This window comes from Thunnus thynnus, chromosome 2, assembly GCF_963924715.1.
Source record: "Thunnus thynnus chromosome 2, fThuThy2.1, whole genome shotgun sequence".
In the NCBI taxonomy this organism is placed as follows: domain Eukaryota; kingdom Metazoa; phylum Chordata; class Actinopteri; order Scombriformes; family Scombridae; genus Thunnus; species Thunnus thynnus.
In genome coordinates, this window is record NC_089518.1 from 27,850,974 (window position 1) to 27,867,041 (window position 16,068).

The 16,068-nt window shown below is 37.9% G+C and overlaps 1 protein-coding gene across 17 annotated transcripts in view; it reads left to right on the forward strand.

The window, feature by feature from the left end:
- Positions 1 to 16,068, forward strand: part of gpat2 (glycerol-3-phosphate acyltransferase 2, mitochondrial) — a 142,897-nt gene that overhangs the window by 74,189 nt on the left and 52,640 nt on the right. For 11 of the 17 annotated variants that reach the window (XM_067613925.1, XM_067613917.1, XM_067613909.1 and 8 more), the window contains 2 exons: positions 11,893 to 11,980; positions 15,763 to 15,834. The exons of 5 other annotated variants lie outside the window; for them this stretch is intronic. In XM_067613925.1, coding sequence (XP_067470026.1) covers positions 15,822 to 15,834 — 13 coding nt within the window. In that variant the 5' untranslated portion in view covers positions 11,893 to 11,980; positions 15,763 to 15,821. The remainder of the gene's footprint in view (positions 1 to 11,892; positions 11,981 to 15,762; positions 15,835 to 16,068) is intronic. One more of the 17 variants, XM_067613980.1, reaches the window with a different exon arrangement.

Sequence of the window (16,068 nt, forward strand, 5' to 3'; positions counted from 1 at the left end):
ACTCATACATCAGCAGTTAGCTAAACAACATTTTTTCCTTAATGGGACATTGGTTCCATATGTGTGGGTGTTTTCAATGCCTGGATAAATTCAATACCGTCATCTGGGCACATGTTGCAGGCATACTGCAAGAGATTTTCCACATGATAGAAATGGAGCAGTAAGAGTTGTAATATGTCTTGATGATGCATCAATGGTTTTGTTTCACTCAAACTTGTCATGTCTCTTAATCATACTTTCACATTAACATTAATGCATCTTTTTTCTTTTACCATTCTTATCTTACAGTATTTTTCCATGCAAAACTGAGCCAGCCACATAAACCTCGTTTCTGACCACACACTTCAGACATGCTCATATTGTAATATAAAGACCAGCAAGATTGATGTTTGTTATCAGGAAATGATGATGGGAGTCTACTTTATTTTTCCACTTTATATGCTGTAGACATGTGTAGAGAAAAGGTGGTTTAGGCTTTGTTCTGAGTGCTATGCATATTAAGTTTATAATGGCATATGTCAACAGCTTAAAGATTTCGTTGAGGAAAAACAATAAAAAAGGGCCTTAAAATCTCATTAGAAAGTTTGGCCTTTATGAAAAAGAACTTTTGTGGATTGAAGGTGTCAAAAGTTATCAAAATCCATTTTAAGCTGTCCTAGGACATGCCTTCAATGTCATGTCTATCAGACCCAAGGTGTCAAAGGACTTCTCCACTTATCTTTTATCCCTTTTTGTCTTTCGTCAGCAGTTGTTTCCTTCCTCTGTATCCTCTGACTGTCTTTGACTTTAAAGCCCAGTTGCTCCATGATCCCTGTAGGGAGCTTGTAGTGGAGTGCTGTCTGCAATACAGTACACAGACCATTTTATTATTTTTAACTGAACTCAGACCCAAGGATGGAAAAAACAGAGGAAATGGGAATGTGTCAATGTTAACACGTGATTAGTCATCCATCCACAAACAATACTTTCATTACCTACCGATTAGTTAAATTCTATCACAAAATCAGGTTTCATAAAGGTCAACTGTCCTGTAAACCAAAATGACCCCCATACATCTATCAAAAAAATCCTCAGAAAATCATATGTTTTCTGTTTTCTTGCAGGAATTGTTCACTCCATGCTTTCTTTCACCCCGTTGTTTGGGTGAGCTGTTCAGTGGAGGGTCACTGTGATATTGTTGGGAAGATATTGGTGTATTGCAAAAGAGAAGATGATTCAGGTCTTTATTTTTAAACCTCCAGGACATACTGTATCATTGCACAAAGACGCAACCCATACGTAAGATGTTGCCAGAGCCAAATAGCATCTAGCCGATTAAATTTACTAAATCTGCTGAATAGCCAATTGTCAGTTCTGGTGCAAGATGTAGACTGCACAATTGCAAAGCCAAGAAGTCAATTTTTCAGATTTCTTTACAGGGAAACAAGCTTTCAATTAGACCAAGTGTCAAGACTTTGAGCCTTTGCTTCATTAGTCAAAACTTATGACACAGCTACAACAACAAAAGGATTTTTCCTCCTTGATTGCCAGTTCCCATGGCATTATACACACAAAATTACCCAGGAGTTTCAGCTCATTGATGGCAAATCAGTCAAACAATGCTGTTGTTTATATACTTATTGATTATTGCTATAAAGAGGCAGTGAGAGCAGCACATGCCCTTACTAGTTGTATCCAGATGTGAATGTAATGTAATGTGTAACTGTGTGAGTGTGGAGCAGCCGTTCCTGAAAAAATAGTATTGGCTTAGTGAATCTATCCTGGTTAAATAAAGCTTGAAAATGGTTGTTGTTAGTCTCCATGACAGAAGATATTTTTGCCCCCGAATATTTATAAGCGAGCTTGCAAACATGTGGGTATAGGACATCTATTGATCTATTGATGCTAACATTTTACTAAAAGACTGATATGATACTGAAAGACATCTAACCTACCTGTGTGTTCTGCTTGATACTGCTTTGGGTAAATGATGTGTGAATCTGGATTGTTGGTAGACTGTTTTATCTTCAGATAGAGCACCAGATGATTCTGCGAGTCTGACAAGGTGCTGTGGGACTACAGGAAATATCTGTGCCTGTGTGGGAATTTGTTTTCCAAACAAAGTGTCAGAAAGGGCCTTTTTGATGTAAGACCCTTTCTTTTGGCTTTATTTTTTTGCAATTTTTCTACGTGGTCTTTTCCCCTTTATAGCTGTACTTGTAGGTGTTGCTACTGCAGTAACAATAATTATCTTTCAGCATCTGTGAACACTGTTGTTCAATGGCCTCTTGTCAGCATCTGACCTGGCTGGGATCAGCTTCTGACCTGGCTGGGGGTCAGGAGCCTGGGGACTGAACCTTCTGAGGCTATGTGTACAAAGTCTTTTGTCTTACCATTAGTTTTCCTCTCTTCAATTCACTTCACTTTACTAACCACACTACCAATCTGGAGGATTTTGTTGTCTGTACAGCATGGTAACAAGGCTCCGTTCACAGTGTCAGCAAGTATCACATAATAATGAATGATTCTTAGTATTCTTAGGTAGACAGAGAAGACACTCTAAACTGGTATGACAAATTTCTAGCTAAGAGTGTTCTCTTCAGACTTGTTTACAAAGCTGCAGTCATTTTTTTAAGAAATTGAATTTGTTAAACCCAGTCACACATTACTTCTTTAAAATGGCAAAATTTGTGGTGACATCATTTTATTTCACGGGAATTGCCACAACTAGCAGATTCACTTTGGTGGGGGTGGGGGTTAAGTAAATTTGACTTTGTGGTTAAATAAATCTTTTTGACCACTAGCAAACTGCCTAGACAGTGCTGACCTTTGAGAGAACAGAGAGCTGGAATGTCCAAAATTGAGAAAGCTATTTACTTGCGATGTTGTACCATCCACTTTAATACTACCCTTCTCTGCTGGAGAATTAACTGCTCAGTTATGAGTCGATGGTACTAATATGTCTTTTAAATAAACTATGTTAACTTACTGTCTTGTTCGTTACCAAGCTTTTGTGACCTTCGCTGACTGGTTTAGACAGTCTGTCTTGGTGAATTAATCCTAAATATGAAATACCAGCACATTCAAATAATGTTGCCATATTTTATTCACAATGAAGGTGTTTGTGTGACCAACAAAACTAGTATTTGGACAGTGACACATTTTTTATATAAACACTTTGCATTTAACAGAGGAGAGAGCCATTGTATACAAGTTGTTCCAGTGTGGAGAAAAAAAAAACACTTTTCATAGTCACAGTCACATTCTTCAGGGGTTGGCACCTTAACACTTCCTGCTCTCGACCCTCTTCCTCTTGAACACACTTAACTCGCTTCAGCACACCCTCTTATCAAGACAAGGACCAGACAAGAATGTGAGGTAAACAATCCCCATGTTGGGGATTTTAGGAAGAAAAACACTCAAAATTTAGTTGAAATTGTAACTAACTAAGTCTCTCCAGTTTTACATGTGTCACACAGAAGCATGAACAACTAGATGAACTCAAATCTAGATGAACACATTGTATGCATTTATTATTTCTTGCAGCATGTTCTCGTTCAAATGCTCATTTTTTTAATTTTTTGAACCAGTATTTTTATTCCTGAGAAAAGTAGACAGACTTGTTTTCCTATTTCAGGGACAAACCTTTCTTGAATTCCACAGAGACATGGGGTGAGTGTCTGACCCAAGACCTACACAAACTGACCTCTTTGCTCAAGTGGGGGTCTGACAACATGACACTGACCAGAATCAAACACTGTGTCAAAACTCTTGAAAAACTAAAAGCATAAATGACCTTTAGGGTCATTTGAACTGGAGAAAGGACTAGATAACTCCACACAAACAGGACTGCTGGACTGTTAAGACTCTTTTTTTGGATCTCGCTTATCTACACATGAACTGTAGTGAATGTGGGAGTGCATTCCTTAGTGACTTAGCATTGGGAGATTCCCTATCAGCCCTGTCTTTAAGCCAGTGCCCAAATTAATGTGAAGCAAGGACCTGATCATTACTTGAACCAGATAATGGTACTTAACATAAGATTTCCAGAATAATGATATAACTTTGATAGCTGTATGATAATCCATTAATGAAATATTAAAATTCAATTTTATTACATTTTTCACCATGTGACAACATTGCCCCTGTTGACTGTTATAGCAAAGTCTTTGTACACGAAATGAACTGCATTCGATTTTTAAGTTTAAAATGACCTAAACTGTCTAACCTTTTTGCATGTACAAGTATTAGCCAAATTATATTTTGATAGTTAAATTAGACAAGTCATAGAAAGTTTTTTATATTATGAAGTAAGAGTTCTGTTGAATTTATGTCCAGGAATCCAGGTAATAATACTGAATGTTTAATCTAGTCACTACAAAAAATGTATGTTTCCAGTCACATAATTGTTGTTTTAATTTTACTTCACTATAGTAGTATGCTCAATAGTTAGATTAATCAGGAATGGTATGTTGAATGAGGAATTAAGAAATAATGCTGAACTTTGTTTTCTGAATAGTCTTACAATAAACTGGTATCTACAATTTTGACATGAAGGTGAGCCATGGTGACGCTTGAAGTGTGATTATGCGTTAACCCTAAATTTAATTCCCAAAGAATAGGGATTAATAAATCATAACTCCGCCATTTCAGTAACACCAGTTTTTTTTTTCTTAGAGAACAAAGAAAATTAATAGTCATTAGAACTTTGGCACAAGTAACTTTTTAATAGCCCAAGACTTCAGAAACTGATAAAAAGCTGAAGGCGTCTCCCGTGCCTTTGGGCTGGTCCCCATATTCTTAGCTCATGAAATGTGTATTCTCTTAAAATTTTCCTTAGAAGTCTCTTTCTTTTGTTGTACGCAAAATTTTAATCAGTTTTAAAAAGTTCAGTTATTTTTGCTTTTTATATTTTTATAACAAGGAACCCCCGCGTTTTAACATGCAATAGTCTACTTTAGGAGTCGATCCGACCAAAGTTATTACTCTAGCCAATGAAAGACTTAGAGCAGCTAGATCAACTTTATCCGATCCCAACCGAGATCTACAACAAGTCTAAAGCCTAAATTAAACACCAGCTCACGTCACTCCGAAACAGAGAGGGAGAGACGACGCTTCAGCAAGACTTCTGCACACTGCAGCCACAAAGATCTTTCAACAACACTGTCCTTCATACTGTTGTCGGATTCATTCGCTCAGCAGCTCGTTTTCCCCGTCACTTTGGAGCTAAGTCATGAGAACTCGTTTCCTGCCGTGATCTGAAGCAAGAGCGGCTCTAGAGCAGCTTTTGAAATGTGATCGGACCGAATGGATTTAATTCTCATAATGACACAAGTCATTTCGCATCATTTTAAAAAAATGTATCCGCTGATTTACAGACGTCTCTTTCACAATGTAAGTCTATGGGGAAAAGTCTTTTTGGGCCAGTGTGCATCACGTGACGTTGTAATTACACGGTTTGGCTGCTATGTCAAATTTGCTTCAAAGCCTGACGCTCTTCCTGTATCCAGTTCTCTTTATTAATCCATGGCTAAAACTCAATTGTTTATGATCAAAATTGATGTTGGATAGAGTTAATTAAAAGTAACATCATTATAGAAGTTTTAAGCTCTTTAGATTCCTGTTGCTATAACTTAAATGTTACGTTAAATATCAGTCCCACACTTTGAGCCACTTTTTCTCAATGATTTGAAGTTCCTACTTTCATTTAAAGGCCTTATTATTGTTTTACTTTATTATTCTTTATCATGTATTATTAAGACGTATTGCTACATTAATAAATGTCTTAATTTATCTTAAGAAGTTGTGGTTTCTTTGATCACAGCAGACAGAGTTCACTATTTTGAAAAGAACTTACAATTAATTTGAGACTGATCAATTAAACATATGTGTTCCCTTCAATAAAAGAAGGGTGGTGCCCCCACGAGTTGAGATATTAATAATAAAAGTAGATAACGCTACACTTGAATGTATATCTGTTCATATCAAGGTCACTGGCCTGTGGCCTTTTTGGGTAAACTGGAGCTCTGATGCTGAAAGCAACAGATTCATAATTAATATCTCTTAGACGGACAGCAGTTCAGACCTTCTCAGTGGACCACAAGCTGCTGTTTGATGTTATATCCCCTGCCTTGTTGTCACTATTTTCACCCAGAGAAGACAGCCATCCCCTGGTTCCTGTGGCCTAGTACCACATGTGCTAAAATTAGGAACACATTATCGAAAGCTGTGGTGAGTGATATTTTACAATTCTGTACAGTCACCATAGTAACCATTGTCACCATTGTCAGTGTTTCCTGTTTGTTCTCAGTGTAGTTAGATTGGTGACTGGCCAAAGCCAGTCTACACTGCCTCAAAAGCTATTTTTGCCTGGTCAGATACACACCGGACCAATCACCGAACAATGGCGAGTGAGTAGATAATAGAGTGACTCACCTCCTCTCAAAACCAAAAAGCTTTTAACAACTATTAAAAGTAGGCAGTGTAGTTATTAAATGAAACACATTTTTGTAATCGCTTGGCCTTTTTCTAGTATCAGATTTATCCAGAAGCTGATTTCCGGCTATAGGTTAGGAGAAGTGTTTTTATTTCAGTGTGAAAATCAGAAACAAAGAGTGGTGATTTCACAGCAAGGTGTGTGTATATCCAGTTAGGTGTAGGAAGAGTGCAAAAGTATCTGTTATTTAGGCTTCTTAAAATTATAATCGTCTCAAACAAGTTAAATCTTTGTGTGGATTATCTAAGGAAATGAAGGGCCAACTTTTCCACGCTAACTGCAGATGTCACAGTTTTAGGATGTAACACAGCATAAACCTATTCTTTCTTGAAATATTGGATGACAGTGAGTGTCATAATGTAACATCTTAATCACTCTGAGCTGTTGAAATGGCAGGTTGAATACTCATAGTGTTCTGCCTCTTGAATTAATATCACATTTTAGAGCACATTTGGCCTTCTGATGACATTCATTAAAAATGCATTAGTCTATGCATTCATATTGCATGTGTTTGCATAAAGTACGCATGGGTTTGACAACAAGCCTAAATTTTCCTGGTCTTATTTTAATCCTGCAGTCTTTCATTTTGAGTGCTTTTGAGAGTTGCACACAAATAAGGGCGGAGGAAATCAGAAGTAGAAAGACTGAAGGTGAGGGAGTGGGCGACAGATGGGAAGCATAGACTCTGGTCTCAGCTAAATGAGCTGTTGCTGGAATTATTGGTCAAATCAATCTGAGTGCCACCGATGCTAGGGCTGTCTACCTGCAGGGCAGGAGTAGGAGTTTTATGATATCGTTCTATTAGAATGAGACACACACACACACAGACAGACAGAGAGAACAAAACTGTATGAGCTTTTTCCTTGTGTGGCTTCTGGTCATTTTCAGGAGTGTATGATTATAGATATTTACACTTTGTACTGCCTTATTTAGTGTAGGAGCTCTTGTTTTCTATAGATTATTTGTATGAAAGTGAATTGAAAGACTTTGAACTTTGGACAGCATTCGTAAACACCAGACCATAGACAGAGTGACCAGAACCTCTTAAGATTGTAAGTCAGTCCAACATGATGTAACATATACAACCATTGTAAAACTTGACACTGTGTAAAAGAAGCGTCGATTCAGCTTTATGTAAATTTTCAAAGATGTAATTTTCAGTTGTGGTGTTCTATTGGATTATATAACATTGTAAGGGTAGGGTTCTTAAATGAAATGAAAATGAACCCTGTAAATGAAATAGAAAAATAGCTTTCAGAATAATCTAGTCCAATACAACACTATAAAGTACAGCCTCAGAAATTACCATAGAGCTGATTCAGCAAAGTTAAAGAGTAGTCTCAACAAAAAGAGAACATTGAGGTAGTATAGTGTGGCTATCATGTTGCATAATATTGAGCAGGTATTTCTAGGGCTGTGCGATATGAGGATATCGTGTGACAATAGAAAAACATTTATTCTTTCATATTATGCTCTACTATTTATTTTGTTGTGTCGCAAATCACACTCTTTATGGCAATATTTTTGTCATTTGGAGTCTGTCCATATTTTGTGCGAATTACATTAATAAATTACTCTTCTGAAGCTTTTAATGCCCTTAGAGTAATGTAAAGAGTGTAGTTGTCGTCAGCTCGAGTACTTCACCTGTGTCACTGTCTCTCCTCTGCTACGCTGTGTGTAGGATTTTGTGATGAAACACAGAAAGCAGAGGAGAGTAGCACAGCCATAAATGACAGCAAAATGCAGTAGAGACTATGTTTATTTGTGTTATTTACCTAATTTATGTGCACTTGTTTCATTCCAGCTCAGTGTGAGAGTCTCAACTGCATTTTGCTGTCATTTATGGTCCTGCTACTCTTCTCTGCTCTCACTCTCTCTGTCCTTGAGTGTGTGCTCCACACAGCAGAGGGCCGTGTAATTTAATCCATTGGAAAGATGGAGGAAGGACCAGGAACTATTTATTCTTTGAATTTACAGAAATTGTGCTATATTGTGATATGTATTGTTATCAGGATATGAAATTACCTATATCGGGATATGAGATTTTGGTCATATCGTACACCCTAACCCTCTATGTGACAGTGATTCCAGTCTTTTGTTTATTGTGCTCCATTGTACTCCACTGGCACTGAAATGTCACTTAATCTGAGTGCATTTTCCTCTTGCAGGGTAAATTACAATAAGTGGAAAGGTTAGTCCTGTAAATCTGGTAAAACCTGTTCTTGTCAGTCGGGGCACATTGAAGCCAGTTTGAAAGATGCAGAAGAGAATAAGAAGGAAACGTAGTTAGGATCTTCATTTTTAAGAATGTAGTAAAAAAAATTACAGACTGATTTTTATATTTTCATGTGTTGTCATAATGACGCACACAATTGTCAAAGATTTTGCATATTTTGTATTGTTTTTCTTTTTGTGTACATTTTAGACTATTGTTTAGCGATGTAAAAGAAAGTCGAGATCTTACACTTTAAACCTGCCATAACGGAGATTTTTGCCACTCGGGGGCAGCAGAGACAAGTTGTGAACACAGTATTGACATATCACCTTTTAAGTCGATATGACGAAATTGTTAGCAAACAGTTTCTAATTTACATGCCCAGCAGTCATAGAGCAACATTATCATTTATTTGGAGTCGTGTTTCTGGCCATCTGGAGAATGTAAGTCCAATATTCGCTTTCTTTTAGCTCTGTTTTTGGTCTCCACCAACTCAAGAGGCAAATATCTGGCTCTTTAGTTGCTTAATGCTCCACTATGTTCACCAGCTAGTCGCAAACTAATGTCTACTTGCCATTTGGTGCTGAGCAGGTAGTATATGGTGAGATTTTAAAGCCTTTTTTCTGAAAACAAACCCTGCTGCAGACGAAAACTACACAATGACAGCGCTGAGAGTTAATCAAAACATTTAAGTTGCAGCCTGACAGCTAAACAATGAGCTGAAGCTCCAAAAACCCATGGGAGCTGCAGAGTCTGGTAATAATTCTGTGTAGGTTCATTACTACGAGCTACACCTCTCACATTACATGTTTTCATTTCATACATTGTTATTATAAAAAAATATTGATTTGAGCCGCTTTAAGGTGAGATAGAACATGTCCAGTAATTGTTTCACACTGACAATATCACTGCTAACTGGCTGTCTACATAAGGTGTGGTGGGACTCCTCCATTGAATCTTTCCCACAAATGTACAATATACAGTTATTTGTCTTAAGGCCTAGTTGTTACTGCCAATAGTTAAGGGATTAATATGTCAGTCAGTCAAATTGATGACGGGGCTGACCCTGATCATGACCTGAACTCTATTGATTAAGACCCAATGAGTAAAATGCTGAGACAAGAAGATTGGATGACATTTCAATAACACTTGTTCTTTCCAATGTTCTTCCTGTCTGTCAGCTCTTTGTAGGCAGCAGGGGGATCCTGGGAATATTGCTGATGCTGGGGAGCCACAATAATTCAGGCTACTTTGATTAATAATTTGAATTAGAAAGTTATGGCCCAATTATCACATAAATTGCCCTGTTAAATGGAATTTACTTTCTCCTCAGTGTGTATACTATGCATGCATTATTTGTGTGTGTGTGAGTTAGAGAGAGGGAGAGTGAGGCAGAAAGTAAGATTCATCCATGAAAACTCTCTCTTCATTACTTATATCAACAGCGCTGATAATGCTAGTGTGGTTCTTTATTACCGTCATCAGTTTTATTGGTGTTGTTAATACTATGGTTTGTTCCTCTGGCACTCTAATGCAGAAGAGATGAGTGGATCAATCACAGCTAGATTGGCTCCTGGAGGAGAAATAACCTGCATGAGACAGAGAGAGAGAGACGGCTGGAGTGAGCGGCAGAAAGAGATAAAAAGCAAACAGGAAAAAGAAAGATGATATGAAAGAATGAGCAAAATAATTGAACAAACAAACGGGCAGAGATGAGTTATTAGTCAAGAGAGAGAAACAGAGTGAGAGGGAGGACAAAAAAATGGGTTGCCCTGGATTGTGAGTTCTCTGTGGGCATAAAAGTGATTTAAATTTGGAAAAAAACAACAATGTGCTCAGAAGGGGGATAGAGGTCTTTTTTTTTCTGGAAAGTGAAAGGGTGGACTTTTGCAAGGAATATGGAGAACCAAAATGAGAATAATAGACAGACTGCAAGCACAAATAAAGCAAGTGCTTTACTTTTCTTCGTGCTGCAGTCAAAATCACCTCCAGCAGAGATGCACTCTACTAATATAAACTACAGTATATTTCTTGCTGCACCTTATTTGTTTCTCTGATGGAAACTTGAGAAGAGGACAAGATGTGTTAAATTCTTTTCTGATTGATTTTTTTTTAACAGCAGCCCTTCATCACTGCACTCCAGCCTAAACAAGCATGATCAACTTTGTCTTTTGCTCCTGTGGGACACAAGGCTGTGATGGACAATATCACAAGGAATAGGAGAACAAAACTAGACATTGAATATGCTGAACATGACTTTGTGTTTAAATTGATAAAACTAAATACACACAAACACACACATCGTCAATCCCAAATCACTAAACTATACAACTAGACAAAGACAATATAAGGTTTGATTTTCTGTGTGCAAGTTGAAGATTGATGCAACAAAGAGAAGCAAAAGAAACTGGGAAATAAAGAAGCAAATTCGAGACAAAAGCTTTAGCCAGCCGCCCCTATTATATTAAACTCACAGTTACCATTTAGTCGATCTGTCTGTCAATATAGTAATAAGAGGCATAGTTTTTGAGTGAGAGTGTGGGGTTATTATTGTATTATTGCAGTATTACAGTGCAACTGCCTGCAGTGATTTACATAATATTTGTCAAAACTTTCCTCCATTATAAATTGGTAGAGCATAATTCTTCTACTAAAATGTTACATCTGGAAGTGGAGATTTAAACATGCTCTGCTCTGTGAATTATTGCTGTATTTGTGGTTAAGTTTTATACTCAAGGGCATTTTTTAGGGAAGAGAGACCCAGCTGATATTGCAATTGGTCATATTACAAGTGATATGATTGGTGGCCCTAAATTTACCTATCGAAAAATAAATAAATCTTAAAACTGGCAAAGCAAGCTAGTGAGCATTACTCAAACACTGTTTTCACGGCCCAGTCCGTCATGACTGCCCACTATCTACCATGCAGGTGTCTGAGACAGTTTATTTTACTGTTCAGCCCCGAAAAGTCTCAGGATGGCGCTGTTAATGCAGGCAGGCAGTATCTCCAGGCTGCTTGTGCCAGTCGTCAAACTTGGCCTATGTTAGCATGCTACAAGGTGTTTGAGCTAACAGAGCTAACGGTTAATTTCAAAGTGCTTTTCTAAATGAAAACAGTCTTTGGAGTCCAGTGGAAAGAAAAGATGGAACAATGGCAGAATAGACACTGTGATGTGACCTTCAGTTTGACTTTTCTTACCAGGTGTGTGAAAGCATGATTTACCAGGCTGACCTGTGATCATTCAGAGCGCCATAACCTGGGTCGGGAGACCTGTCCGGCATTTTTTAAGGTAAAGACACAGTTGCTGAATGTAACAGAATGTAGCATGATGGAAGAAATCACTTTTAAAATAAATCATAGGAATATGGAAATATTTTTGAGTAATGAGCTCTAACTTCAATAATAGCAGGTGTAACACTTCCAGGAGGCAAAGAAGTGTTTTTTTTGTGTGTTATCTTTCTAAAAAATGTTTAGGAACCGTAATTAGCCAGTCAGATATTGGATCAGTTGATCCTTATGCCATGTAAATGGTGAATGGTATCGCCACTAAACTCCTGATTGGAGCATCCCTTTTAGGAATATGCAGGATATGGTAAAAACATACCAGCGTTGGCACTAGAGATGATGGAAAAGTGGCAAGGAGACAATTGTTATTACCAGACAGTGATGAGGGGGGCAGATCAGGGACTGAGAAATGACAAAGAGGGGGAAAGAAAATGAGTGATGCAAGAGAAGACAGCAGATGATGAAGGAAGCAAGGACAGAAGATTATTGAAGAACAGAAGACAGGTGGTGATGGGAAAGGATAGTTGATGTGGATGATGTGAGCAGACGTCTATGTTTCACATCACAAAACTCGACGAGAAAAATGATTCTTAAGCTGTTTGTCACGGTGGTTAAAAATTCAAGAGAGAGACGAGGAGTGCGGCAGAGACTGGGGGGGAGTAGCAGAGTTTAGGATGAGTAGAAGAAAGGGAGGGATGGCAGCAAGGCAGAAGAAGGCAAGACAGTGTTTTGTAGTATAATTATAAGAGCTCTTACCCCAAGCTGCCATTGGGGATGTTTCTGTTCTCCACTTGAGCGCGTTGTTGTTTATCTGCACAGCTGGTTGAGAGAAGGAAGGGAGCAAGGGGTAAACAAGGCTGAGTATACAAGTCGGAAACAGAGGAGTAAAGACTTTGGGATGTCGTGTTTTTGAAGAAGATATGTACACACCTGCAGCGGTTGCTTTCTTTTGTTTTTTTTCTGCCATTACTTGTTGTCAGTTGTGTATTCTCAGATCTACTGTTTGTCACATGTATACTGTATGTCTATCTAGCTACATCATGCTTCCGCTTGCCTGCATGCCTTACTGATTTTTTTTTTTTTTTTACTAAGTGTGAAGGGCCAGTTGAGCAACTTTGTGTTTCTGCCCTTTATTTCATCATTTTAGCTTACCAAGTTAGATCGTTACATTCACATCCACATTATGCAATAGCTGAAGCTCCGGTTACACAAGGAGGCATAAGCATTACTGTATTCTTTACTGCTACTATTTCCACGATGAACAACACTACCTTTATTACCACCACTAATGAACAGAAACTCATATATTTATGTGTGAATCCAAGCCGTTTAAATGCAACAAGTGTCTTTAGTTTCAGAGTACAACTTACAGCCGCTCACTGAGGTAGAATTATTGTATGATATAATATTCTAATTGTAATATTAATCATGTTATTGCTTGTGCGTTTATAGAAATGCTGAGTCATTTGGGAATATGGTGAAATACAGTTTACGGTGTACTAATGGTTTCCTGTGTACTTACTCAAGCATAGAATTGCTTGCCGAGGCCATTTAAGAAATGTTACACCTTCTTCAGCACAGCACTGTGTTGACTCAGCAGTATTACATCTGAACCTGTAGAGGATACTTGTTATCCTGCTCTACAGATCTTTTTAAATTCACTGTAAACCATTTCTTTGATTCCTTCTCGGTGTGGAAATTTGACTATACATAACAGAAATTGTGCCTAGTTGATTGGCGCATTGGCTGATGTCCATTAGAAATGACTTAACTTTGAATTTCCCAACCATCAGAAAAAAAGTCAGTGTTTTTAAAGTCCAGTTCATTGTGGCTTCTGTATCTGCACCGCACAGTATCAGTAAGAGTGAAAAAAATGATTTTTATATGTAGTGAGCTAGAATGAACAGCAGAAGGGTTAAATAGGGATAAAGTAAGTGTCAAATTGTTCAGACAAGGAGTACGCTGCACAGGGAAATTGAAGCCACAGAATTACATTTCTTTTCTATTTCTTTCTCTTCTTCCTTATTTTCTGTAGCAACCGGAGATGAATTAAAGAGAAACTGAAGGGCATTTACTAGGGCTGCCCCCAACCAAAGATTTTCCTAGTCGACTAGTAATTGCTAGTTCAAGCCATTAGTCGACTAGTTGTCGCACGTTTATGATATTAATTTAATTATTTAAATATATATTTTTTGGGCATCAGAAAATGGTTTGAGTTCCAATGAATGTTATAAGTAACAGTGTTAACACTGTGCTACATTACAGAGAAATACAAAACCGTAATAATGAGCCTTTAAAATATCAATTTTACAAGTGCACGCACAAAGTGAGATGCCTGTTAACAACAATGAATGTATCGGAACAAACAGCAAGGAGACTGAGTTACCTTTTTCAGTCCTGTGGGTCCGTTAGTTCCCTTAAATCCTCATATCTCTCATTTTAGGGGGTTTCCTGGCAGGAAAATGTCGAAGCTGACAGATATTTTTATAGGAATCGGTGCTTCTGTTATCACAGTAGACTGGGTCACTGACTGAGCGATTGTTCGCCTCGGTCTGGTGTCGCCATGTGTCACCACTTCCTGTGTCCCTTAAATGCCCTCTAGCATGTCGTACACAGTCCAGCCATACTATGTTTTGACCTAATTTTGGCAAAGCTCCCTAATGGAGTTTGAAGTTTTTTTCCTGCAACTAACCGACCAATGAAAACTTGGTCGACTAAGACTCTTCTCATCGTTTAACGATTGGTTGACTACTAGGGGGCAGGTTTACTTGAATAAAAAAGTGAAGTCACTCATTCTGATTACAAGGTTGTTTATTCAAAGTACCACTTTTCTTAATTAGATCTAGTTAAAACAGGCCGAAGGGGCTAGTAAAGCTGTGGCTAGGGCTCCAAATGCCTGAAAGTGTGGAGCTCAGAGTTTGCTAAATACACACAACAAAACTAATTTCAAAACCAATACAGTCCAACTGTAAAACACTAGAGAACAAACCAAAACTACAAAACCGCCACCTGAAGCCACGAAAAGTAGAAATAAAATAAATCACGACTGTTAATATTTTAGAGTAAATTGTAGCCGGTACAGTGCTATACTGTACATGTACATAGTATTGTTTCAGGCCTGGACATTGCCTCTTTACAGTAAGTGACTTAGATGAAAATTGTGCCTTTGATGAAAAGAAATCTTGTGTGAACACGAACAAAAACACTGCTGCATCAGTGCCTAACGGGGGCACACAGCGAGGAAAGATGCAATAAAGGCTGATGGAAAAGATATTTCAAGAAAATGATGATGTTATTGTCCCTGCTTATTGTGCTTTTTCTACTGTGGACAAAATGTTGGTGTACTCCTTATTCCTACCATCACACACCTCCTCTCCATCCGTGGATGATTATCGTTAGGATTTTATTGATACTATTACTCTTATCAATACTCCTTATCAGTCTGGTATTATATCAATGCTGTGCACAAAAAATGATAAATTCTTAAAAGGATTAGAATGAATTGATTCTTTAAATATAACATATTGTTTTTAGAGTAACAACAGCAATGTTTACAACAGCAAAGTCACCATATAAACTCAATAATAACTCCCTGGAGACAAATTTAAAATTCAACATTAAATAAATAAGTATTTCTGACATTAAGGTTTAGGGTTAGATTAACTTAGGTTACATTAAAACGCTGACTGAAGTTTCAAAAGATGTAAAACATAGAAAACAGTCACTATCACTCATTCACCCTGTCATTCCCCTTCTTACTGCTACTGTGGATTCACTGCCTGTCAGGTACCGCTGGTAGAGGGAGAGTCAGGGCTGCTGTCTCAGACTGGCGCCGGCAGACACAGATGCGTTCCACACGTATGTACTAGTAAACAGGATTGCAGCATGATAACTTTCCTCTTGTAAAATCCAGTCTGTAAGTATTGCAGTGTTTTTCTTATAAGCCTTTAATAATAATGATAAGCCTTTCCAACCGGACTCGCTGAATTGTATTTCATTGTATCACCGGTGTTTTAAGCAACCAGCCCACCCCAACACACCCCTTGTATTGTTTTACACAGGGCTGTTTTCAGTCTGAATGCAGCTGAGGAG